Source organism: Microcaecilia unicolor, chromosome 11, assembly GCF_901765095.1.
Source record: "Microcaecilia unicolor chromosome 11, aMicUni1.1, whole genome shotgun sequence".
In the NCBI taxonomy this organism is placed as follows: Eukaryota; Metazoa; Chordata; class Amphibia; order Gymnophiona; family Siphonopidae; genus Microcaecilia; species Microcaecilia unicolor.
The window spans coordinates 7,108,598-7,120,435 of NC_044041.1; the positions used below are offsets into that span (position 1 = coordinate 7,108,598).

An 11,838-nucleotide genomic window follows, 5' to 3' on the forward strand; every position below is an offset into this window, starting at 1 on the left:
CTGATGAGGTTGGCTCTTATTGGTGGAATGAGTGGAGGAGTAGCCTAGTGGTTAGTGCAGTGGACTTTGATCCTGGGGAACTGAGTTCGATTCCCACTGCAGCTCCTTGTGACTCTGGGCAAGTCACTTAACCCTCCATTGCCCCTGGTACAAAATAAGTACCTGTATACTTGTAAACCGCTTTGAATGTAGTTGCAAAAACCTCAGAAAGGCGGTATATCAAGTCCCATTTCCCTTCCCTTTCCCACTGTTTACCAGTTTATCAGTGATTCTTTAAGATGGCCACCGTTATTAATTTTCAGATAGACACAGGGAAGTCACTGCATGCCATGGAATTGGTAGCGTTGAATGATGCTACTATTTGGGTTTCTGCCAGGTACTTGTGACCTGACTTGGCCACTGTTGGAAACAAGATACTGGGCTAGATGGACCATTGTTGGTCTGACCCAGTAAGGCTATTCTTATGTTTCTAATTCACATCCATATGGTTACATTATTCCTCAATCATATGTTTGCCAAAAGTTTTCTCAAGATGTCATTTTATTTCTACATCTAAGCCACATCTGTATGCTTTTAATTTTTATGCTGTTTGACTGCCATTTTTTCCTTAAATGTATTATGCTTATTTCAATTTTTTAGCTATATTACTTCGTATGTGTAACATTATTTTTAATAGACCCTGACAAAGGCGTTTCGCCGAAACATTAAAGTTTGGATGCCAACCCGCTCTCGGAGGCCCATTGTGCTTTCTTCACTTGGCTTGGTTCCCAGTGCTTTGCATTTCCTCTCCTCTGTTACCGTATGGTGGGGCCATCAATGCAAATGTAAAAATTAAATAATTGTGTAATTAAAATGAAAGCATAAGCACAAACTGTAGACCCACGCATTGGTGTTCACTGATGCCCAACAGTTGGCCTGGGTCCACATCTCTATGAAGGGATGTCGAAGGAGAAATTAGATCTTACCTGCTAATTTGCTTTCCTTTAGTCCCTCCGGACCGGACCAGGATTGGACTGATGGGTTGTGCTCGCCTACCAGCAGGTGGAGACTGAGAAAAAACTCTGACTCTAGAGAGCCAATAGGAGCCCTGGCCATGTGACCTTAGCCTCAGTATTTGAATAACAAAGCAGGAAAGAAAGAAAGACCTTCTGTGCCGTATGGAATCCTAGCAGCCACAAAGCACTCGGCAATGCCAAGTATCAGAGCTCACCAGCAACTCTCACCAGAGAAGTGGTATGGCCCAATATGTATTACAGCTCACCAGCAACTCTCACTAGAGAAGTGGTATGGCTCACTTGTACTATAGCTCACCAGCAACTCTCACCAGAGAAGCGATATGGCTCACATGTAATATAGCTCACCAGCAACTCTCCCCAGAGAAGTGGTATGGCTCACGTATAATATAGCTCACCCGCAACTCTCACCAGAGAAGTGGTATGGCTCACTTGTCTTATAGCTCACCAGCAACTCTCACCAGAGAAGTGGTATGGCCCACTTAAGATTTTATATATATTCCATCAACTGAGCTTACCAGCAACTCTCACCAGAAAAGTGGTAAATCATATTTAAGGTTTTATAGATTTTCCAGCAACTGAGCTCAGCCACAACTCTCACCAGAGAAGTGGTATGGCGTATTTAAGGTTTTATAGATAGATTCCAGCAATTGAGCTCACCAGCAACCACCAGAGAAGTGGTATAGACCACGTAAAGTTCTGTATATATATATAGTATTGTTCCACGAATCGTAAAGGAATGAATACACTTCCTACTGAATACACTTCCTACTTAATAAAAGAAGCTAAAGAGTAGAGAGAACATGGGAGGGGCCTGGTCCGGTCCGGAGGGACTAAAGGAAAGCAAATTAGCAGGTAAGATCTAATTTCTCCTTCCTTAGCATCCCTCCGGACCGGACCAGGATTGGACTGATGGGAAGTACCAAAGCAGTAATCTGAAGGGAGGGACCCTATGAAAACTGCAGAGAAATGTTCATGCTGCATAGGCCACCTGGCGACAACTAACATGTAGTGTGTCCCAATGAGCAAAATAAAATGAAACTAGGACTAAGTTGCCAACTTACCAATGTGCACCGAGAGCACCAAAATCGCCATAGTAAGAATAGAGCCCGCTTCTGAAGTTGTGGAATATGTTGTAATACGCTGTGGAACTGCCCTCTCAGCGAGAAGAGAAATAGACATTCTCATTTCCTTGATCCTTCGCGATATAGCGGGTTAGAAACAATGAAAAACTTTTACGCCTACTGGCTAGAAGGACAAAACCAATAAGAAAAAACCGATTGGGAAAGGTGAAAACTTTAAACTACAGCAGACCGAAAAGAAGTTACCAACCGTAGAAGTATTCCACACATAGATCTACTTGCTGCAATGGCTACTGGGAAACACTGCTTGAAGAGGAAAACTTTATAGAAAAAGTTATGGCTACTAGAAAACAGAACTTTAAGAGTCTGTTCACCTAGTTCACCTAGTTCACCTAGCTGGTGGACGAAGCGGGAGGTACAGGTGCAGGACTCCTTTAAGAAACCGCTTTGACAGTGGATGCTGCATAAGCGTGCGGTTGTCAACAGTATCATGCATCACTGATAGAGCTGCCAAATGAACTCTAATGGATGAGTAAGACAGACAAGATTTCGCAAGATGCAGAAGATATTCCAAAACATGCAAAATGGATACTGTTTGTGGAATGAAGTGGCGAGAGGAGTACCACAGAGTGAACCGTCGCCACTTTGATTCATAGGACTTTAATGTAGATTTCTGTCTGGAAGCAATTAAAACTTGAAGTACTTCCTGCGAAAATATCAAAGATGTTGCAGACCCAGTAACCACGCCATAAGTTTGAGTGACTGGGGGTCCGGATGTAGAAGGGTGCCTTGGTTCTGCGTAAACACCTAGTGAGATGATGGAAGAAACGCATAAAGAAGGCTGAAAAACCCCTGCTGGACGTTGGCATCTGTCCCTGTCTCCGTCAAGACTGTTGCTGAACAGAAGAAGCAAGAAATGTTCGTGAGCCTGAAGGCAAAAAGAGATAGCCCTGAAGTGTCGCAGTGAGGAAGTAAGGCTGAAAAAATGAGAGTCCATTCACCTAAATGCAGGGTGACACAACTAAGAAAAAATGAGTACAAACTCAAGAGTATACTCTTAACTCCTCCTTGGCGTATGACATAACCCATTGCCATGGCAAGGACCAACATAGCTCTCTCCGCCTTGTTTGTCAGTAGGGAAAACAAAATTCACCCGAAGGTAAAACGAATTGCTGAGGTCCCCCAGAAAAAAAATATATACAAACAAGCTTCTGCCAAAAAGTGTACTGCACGAAGCATCCCAATGACAGAACTAAGGTTCTTGAGATAACTAGATGACACTTAAATAGTGCGATTGATGACCCTGAGATTCGCAATAGGATGAAGGAAAATTCCTTCTTGGGCATTAGAAAGTAAAATTGCATTCTGCAGAATAGAGCGAGGAAATGGCCGAAGGCCCAAGGTCACCAAGAAAAATATAAACTGGGATGTTTGCAGAGGAGACAAAAGACTGTGCGCCAACCTGACTAAACAAAGAGAAAATCAGAGATATCTGATGAGAGATCAAATGAGAGGCCTGGCTACAATCACCACCCAACCTAGAGACTGTAAGAAATGCAACACCCGGTGCGTGACCTGAGAACTCTGCTGATAAGACTTTCTCCAATTAGGCAGTCGTCTAGGTAAGAATGAAATGACCCTAAGAGCGCAATGAACATCCTCTTAGATCTATAAAAGAACGGAAGAGAGAGTACTGCTGAAAATGACCGGTTAATGCATAAGCAAAAAACTAGCCATTCTCTGGATCCTGAGGAGAAGAGGAAGGGTGACCAAGGACACCAGTTAAATAGGGCTACAAACTCCAACCCTATCTCTATGGCGTTCCATAGTTGGGTAAGTTCTGAATATAGAAAGTTCTGAATATAGGAGTCCACCAGCTATGGTAGTACGCTCCGGAGAGAAAAAAATTGTCCCAGTATGAACGTCTGATTCACTGGCCTGTAATTTCTTGGATCTCCCTAATCCACATACCACTAATCCACGTACCACGGTCATGCGTCCTCCCTCACTGAGAGGTAGATTGTAAGCTCCTTTGAGCAGGGAACGTCCTTCTTTGTTAATTTGTACAGCACTGCGTAACCCTAGTAGCGCTCTAGAAATGTTAAGTAGTAGTAGTAGTACCAGACTCACACCCAATAGATATGAATGTTGAGCTTGTTTCAGGTTAAAACACCGAACCTAGGCCCAGGGTCCCCGGTGTTTCTAGTGGTGAACAGCCATGGCAAATATTGTATGCGTTAGTTTGCAGAATTACTGCAAAGCCTTGCTTTTGGAGCAGAGATTTCTGTTCGATACTCTCGTGAGAGGTTTTTTTTTTTGTTTTTTTGTTTTTTCTTTTCTTTAATGCTGTTCTGGCTGTAGAAAGGTGGACATTTGAGCTTCCCCAGAATGGCAAAACTTATGTACCTATGCCCATTAGATATGAATGCTGGACTTGATGGACTTTAGGCCTTACCCAGCATAACCATACTTATGTACCTATGGTATAAATACACAGGAAGTGAGTGAATCCCCTTCCAATTGAAAGAACACTCTGGAGTGAAGGCGCATAGAATGAAAATGAAAAAGGACAAACTTGGAAATTACCTGTAACGAAAAAAGTGAAGTTGTGCCACAGCCACTTGGTGAAGGCAGTGTAGACAAGACTGTATCTGAATTCAAGAAAGCTTGATATAACATCAGGTCTCTAAGGAAGAGGAAGACATAGCAGATGGTATGTATAGGCATACTGGACCAAACCAGGATGTTTATAATCTGCCAATGCTGAACTGATAGAGTAGTGACAAACACGAGTAGATGGTTTGAGGACCGTCCACTATCTTTAAGTGAAAGGATGACTTTATTCTCTAAGTGACCATATGTCCTGTAAAAACCAGAAGAAAGCTAAAATGAAAAATGAGAGGCTTCAAGGCAGTTGGAAAAGAAGGGAAGACATGAATAAAGCATGCCTGCTAAGGCAGCTGAGTGACTGGGAGCTTGGTAGACAGGACTGTCCCTCAGAGAATATGAAAGAGCTGATATATCCCCATGGCATCTGAACAATATACTGTATGCCTCTAGAGAAGGCTTCTTAAAGTCGGAAAAAGAAAACACTGTGTAACACTACAGCCATTGAGAGTGTCTGTTAAGTTCTTAAAACACTATATAACATCATACGCATGGAGTAAAATGCTTGAAAGGAACTAAGATATTATGGTCAGAATTGCAAAGTACCAATCAATTGACTCTTAGACAATGTAGTCCTATTCACCAGGGAATGAGAAAGACAGAAATTTACTCTATGCCTATAGAGAAAGTTTCTAAAGTTCTTAAAACACTGTATAATACTACAGCTATTGAGGAAAATGCTTGAAATGAATTATGATATTATGATAAGATGCAGATTTTCCACCAGGCAATGAAAAATGACTGAGCACCAGAAAAAACTAGTGTTAACAGCCCCATGATACATAGAAATTTAAAAGAAGAAAAGCTTGTTATATATCCATATATGAAAGGAGCCCCCTTTCAACCAAATATTGCCTGCTGATGTGAAGAGCATTTTAGAATACGCCGTTCAGCACATACAAAAGTGTACACATCTTGGAGCCGAACTGCTCTATGAACTGCAGCCTTACCTTCAGCAGAGAGATCCCCGACTGATAAGATGGAGGGAGAAACAAAATGGCCGCCGTTCGCTCCACTGGCCCTGTGGCGATTGTCGACAGCGCGCCCGACACCTCCGAACAAGCGGAGCCCAGTGGAACGGCGAAGAAACAACAGCCGGCGAAAAAGGCCCCGAAAAAACTGGAGGCAGCACCGGACCCGAAGAAACCTTGAAGGGAGAGCAAAATTTACATGTTCCGGCTGCGTGAACTGCGCGACGCTGACCGACAGCAGCTGTTTGAACTTTTAAGCCATATCGGAAAAAACAGGTGGCCGCGCTTACGCGGTTCGCACCTTTCTTTTTTTTTTTTTTTTCATTTGTTTAAACTGCCGCCACCAAAACGCAAGAAAATGGAGGAAATTAAATCTGACGAGAAAAATCGCAGTTTAAAGTCACAGATACTGAATTATTTTCTTTTGTTTGTTTTTTTTTTTTTGTTTTTTTTTATAACCCCTCAATCATAATAAAACACTGGAGCTGCCTGCTCGTTAGAAGTCTGGGGAAAGAAAGGCTGCTTCTTTGAATTTACTTTTATTTGATTTAATTCTTTTAAAGCAGCTACCTGTTAAAAGTGGCTGCCTCTCCCAAAGACGGTACACCTTTCCAGAGAAAGGGACGGCCCTTCCCTGCTAAGCCAGGGAGATGGGGAGGAAGGGGGGTGGACTCGAGACACCCGAGTTTAACACCCCCGAGGCTGTCAAAGAAAGAAGAGAAAGGAAACCCTGTCAAGCCTCTAAATAAGATTCCAGGCACAGAAGAATTATCACAAATATCTGTAATATCTAAAGAGAAAAGGAGAGAGACTAATGGGCTCACTTCCTACCTGCTGGGAGACTGAGAAAATACTGAGGCTAAGGTCACATGGCCAGGGCTCCTATTGGCTCTCTAGAGTCAGAGTTTTTTCTCAGTCTCCACCTGCTGGTAGGCGAGCACAACCCATCAGTCCAATCCTGGTCCGGTCCGGAGGGATGCTAAGGAAACAGTATTTACCAGCCCTGCAGTGAAGGCACAGCAAACAGTACTCTTACAGTGACACCTAGTGAGTGGAGCAGTAGCCTAGTGGTTAATGCAGCGGACTCTAATTCTGGGGAACTGGGTTCGATTCCCACTGCAGCTCCTTGTGACTCTGGGCAAGTCACTTGCCCCTGGTACAAAATAAGTACCTGAATATATGTAAACCGCTTTGAATGTAGTTGCAAAAACCTCATAAAGGCGGTATATCAAGTCCCAATTCCCTTTCCCTTATGACATCACAATATCAGAAGTGAGCCAAGTATCGGGCAATCAAGCCATTGTGACATCACTGATGAGGTTGGCTCTTATTGGTGGAATGAGTGGAGGAGTAGCCTAGTGGTTAGTGCAGTGGACTTTGATCCTGGGGAACTGTATTGGGCAATCAAGCCATTGTGACATCACTGATGAGGTTGGCTCTTATTGGTGGAATGAGTGGAGGAGTAGCCTAGTGGTTAGTGCAGTGGACTTTGATCCTGGGGAACTGAGTTCGATTCCCACTGCAGCTCCTTGTGACTCTGGGCAAGTCACTTAACCCTCCATTGCCCCTGGTACAAAATAAGTACCTGTATACTTGTAAACCGCTTTGAATGTAGTTGCAAAAACCTCAGAAAGGCGGTATATCAAGTCCCATTTCCCTTCCCTTTCCCACTGTTTACCAGTTTATCAGTGATTCTTTAAGATGGCCACCGTTATTAATTTTCAGATAGACACAGGGAAGTCACTGCATGCCATGGAATTGGTAGCGTTGAATGATGCTACTATTTGGGTTTCTGCCAGGTACTTGTGACCTGACTTGGCCACTGTTGGAAACAAGATACTGGGCTAGATGGACCATTGTTGGTCTGACCCAGTAAGGCTATTCTTATGTTTCTAATTCACATCCATATGGTTACATTATTCCTCAATCATATGTTTGCCAAAAGTTTTCTCAAGATGTCATTTTATTTCTACATCTAAGCCACATCTGTATGCTTTTAATTTTTATGCTGTTTGACTGCCATTTTTTCCTTAAATGTATTATGCTTATTTCAATTTTTTAGCTATATTACTTCGTATGTGTAACATTATTTTTAATAGACCCTGACAAAGGCGTTTCGCCGAAACATTAAAGTTTGGATGCCAACCCGCTCTCGGAGGCCCATTGTGCTTTCTTCACTTGGCTTGGTTCCCAGTGCTTTGCATTTCCTCTCCTCTGTTACCGTATGGTGGGGCCATCAATGCAAATGTAAAAATTAAATAATTGTGTAATTAAAATGAAAGCATAAGCACAAACTGTAGACCCACGCATTGGTGTTCACTGATGCCCAACAGTTGGCCTGGGTCCACATCTCTATGAAGGGATGTCGAAACAGTATTTACCAGCCCTGCAGTGAAGGCACAGCAAACAGTACTCTTACAGTGACACCTAGTGACAGACCTAAGAACAGCAAATATCAACTGGAACTAGAAATGGCTCAAAGATGTTGCATCCTTCTCTCTCTTCCCCCCTCTCTACCTCCCACCAACAGAACCTTACCACAGTGCTTATGGCGGGGGGGGGGGGGGAAGAGATGGGATAAAATAAAGATGTTATTGCAGGCTGCAACTGAGATCCCCTAAGGATGAAGAAGGAAAGAGGAGGTCAGGAAAAACTTACACACATTCTTGAAAGGAAGACGTCCAGCAGCTTCTTACCAAGCTTATGCTGGAAGCATACTTTTGCCAAAAGGATCAGAATGAACGGCAATCCCTTCTGCAGCCAAGTGATGACTGCCCTGAGTTCCGACAGAGCCGGGGCCGGAGTCCCTGGCTCTTCGCTGCTTTCCTCGGTGTGGCTGTGATGCTCCCCAGCCACATGCAGTAGACTTGAGCGATGGTGACCGTGGTGAAAATGCTGGTGCTGTGGCTGCTGCTGCCGATGATTATGGTGATGGTGGTAAGTCCCCCCTTCGGAGCAGTGGGTCCCTTCCTCCCTCGGGGCTGACATCTGAATGAACACCTCTCCAGCAGCGGCTGAGGATCCCAGGACCAAACTGGACTGGAAAGGTATGATGGTGATGGGGCCTGGCTGCAGCCCTGCCAGGCTGGAAAGGATCTGCTGCGGGGAGGGCACGTCAGATTTCAAGACATCAAACACAGCGCCTTCATCAACGCTGGTCTCAGAGCTAAGTGTCTGGCTTCTGCTTCTAAAGCCAAGAAAAACAAAGCCCGGGAACTTACAATACAATAAAGACTCATATTGCCACAAGTACCAAATATGGATCAATGTGGCTCACAATCTATAAAACCTTTTTTTTTTTTTTAAATGGGGACATTTTCCCATAAGTTACAACTTCAATAACCAAAGAAACTAAAAAACAATTATCTTAAAAATTTGTTAAACAGCCAAGTTTTTAAGTTTGTTTATCTAACTTCCTTTATAATTTATTTTAACATTTATGAACTTTAAATGTAATACTACTTTGTATTTCTCTTTCCGGAAATGGCGATCGCCATTACGGCATAATGTAAGTCACATTGAGCCTGCAAAAAGGTGGGAAAATGTGGGAAACAAATGCAACAAATAAATAAACAAGTAAGTTAGTTTGACAGCGAACATTGGAGGGAAGTATATTCCACCATTTGGCTATTTGATAAGAGAAAGTCGATTCCAATTCAGCTTTATAAACCACCCTTATAAGGGGAGGGAAATTGAAACCACAAATAAGATTTTTTTTTCCATGAATTATAATTAACTAGTAAAAAAGGCCCATTTCTGAAGGCAAGGAAACGGGCCCTAGGCAGGCAATTTCTCCCCCCCCCCCCCCGTGCTACGGCCCCCTCGACCCCCCCCCCCCCGTGCCAGCGAAAAACGCCCCCCCCCCCCCCCGCCGCGGCACCGCTGTTGTGGACTACCTGTGCTGACGGGGGACCCAAACCCCTGACAGCTGAAGTGCTGTTGTGTCCGTGTTGTTCATCTTCTCTGGAAGTTCCTCTGCGTGCGTCTGCATGCGTCTGACGTCAGACGCACGCAGAGAAACTTGCAGAGAAGATGAACTATGCGAAGGGCACAACAGCACTTCGGCTGTCGGGGGTTTGGGTCCCCCGTCAGCATAGGTAGTCCACAACGGCGGCGGGGGGTGGTTTTCGGCGGGCCGGGGGGGGTCAAGGGGGCCGTAGCGCGGGGGGGTGACAGATGATTCCGAGGCAGGGGGAGGAGTAGGGAAACATGCTGCGCGTGTTTCCCTACTTCTCCCCTTGCCTTCGAATCAGCTGTCCTGACGTCAGTGCGTGTCTGCCTAGCAGACCACCACCTCCAGGGAGCCACGGTCCCAAGCACAGAATGTTGGAGGTGAGAATTATTATATAGGATGGGGTCAAATATTCTGGAGCCATTGGCAACAGGAAAATCAGATTAAGACAGGATGCTTATTCTGCCACTTTCCCCAAATCACCTGGCAACAAACTTCATCCATAACCTGCCCTAACCCCAACTCCACAGCACACTGAGGAGTCCTTTTACTAAGGTGCGCTAAAAAAAATGGGTGCGCGCCGATCCATTTTTCAGCGCACCTGTAAAAAAAAACCCTTAAAAAAAAAAAAACTTTTGCCGAAAATAGATGGGCAGCAAAATCAAAATTACCTCGCGTCCATTTTGGGTCTGTGACCTTACTACTGCCAGCCATTGACCTAGCGGTAAAGTCTCACGCGATAACCGGGTGGTAATGACCTACGCGTGCCAAATGCCACTTGGCGCGTGTCCGATACGCACGTCCCAAAATAAAATTATTTTTCAGACGTGCGTATCGGACATGCGCCAAAAATGAAACTACCGCAAGAGCCACGCAGCAGCCGGGCAGTAACTCCATTTTGGTGCGTGTAGAGGCTTACGCGGCTTAGTAAAAGGGCCCCTGAGTATGCAAAAAGAATTTCAATTCGCACCTCATGGCTTCCGCCACATTCACAGTTCAAAATTATCTATCAGATCCCATCACACCTGCATCCAGGATCTTCCCAAATAAGATTCAGATTTCAGCAGTTTGTCAGTATAACCCAAAATCTGTGACAAAGCCAGAACTAAAACCCACTCTGTGCTCTAACTCAGTATGAACTCAAGAGATGTTTGCTTCGCTTTTACATAAAGCTGACTTTTACAGGGGAAATCATGAAGAATTACTTAAATTTGTGAGGAATTAAATAAAGGTAACTAGAAACATAGAAACATGACGGCAGATAAAGGCCATATGACCCATCCAGTCTGCCCATCCTCTGTAACCCCTGTTCCTAAACGATCCCACATGCTTATCCCGTGCCTTTTTAAATTCTGGAACAGTCCTCGACTCCACCACCTCCACCGGGAGGCCATTCCACGCCTCCACCACCCTTTCTGTGAAATAATACTTCCTTAGATTACTCCTAAGCCTATTCCCTCTTAACTTCATCGTATGCTCCCTTGTCCCAGTGTTGTCCTTCAGCTGAAAAAGGCTGTCTTCCAGTACATAAATGCCCTTGAGATATTTAAACGTTTCTATCATGTCTCTTCTCTCCCTCCTCTCCCAGCGTATACATGTTGAGGTTCATAAGCCTGTCCCTATAATTTTTGCATTCAAGACCGCTTACTAATTTCGTAGCTGCCCTCTGGAGCGACTCCATCCTGTTTATATCTTTCCGTAGGTGCGGTCTTCACAACTGCACGCAGTACTCCAAATGAGGCGTCACCAGAGAACTTAGAGAACGGCACTATCACCTCCTTTTTCCTGCTGGTCATGCCTCTCTTTATGCAACTGATCACTTAAGAACACTGTGGAAAACAAGGGCAGGGCACACCTCGTGGGAAGCTTACCTTTCAGGGGGAAGGCTGTCTGTGTTGCTACTGTGGCGTCTTTGCATCTTCCTCAAAACCTTAAAGAAATTGAAAAGCAGAATTTCATTAACAGGAATGAGAGAGGCCTAGCAATTAAGGGGAAAGTGTTCGTCCATTACTTTGCTGCCTTCACAGTCCCTTACTGTAACACTAGAGGAGTTCCCATACGTATAACCTCCTGGGTTCTTTATTTCATTAACAGGAACGGGAGAAGCCTAGCAATATCAAAGAACCCAGGAGGTTATACGTATGGGAACTCCT

General features: G+C 44.4%; 1 protein-coding gene across 1 annotated transcript in view; it reads right to left on the reverse strand.

Annotated features, from left to right (window-relative positions):
* The window catches only part of RNFT2 (ring finger protein, transmembrane 2), a 94,419-nt gene extending 82,804 nt beyond the window's left edge, over positions 1–11,615 (reverse strand). The window contains 2 exon segments of the mRNA XM_030219810.1: positions 8,430–8,920; positions 11,557–11,615. Of these exon segments, the coding sequence (XP_030075670.1) occupies positions 8,430–8,920; positions 11,557–11,603 (538 nt within the window). The 5' untranslated portion in view covers positions 11,604–11,615.
* Positions 11,616–11,838: the final 223 nt, after the last annotated feature.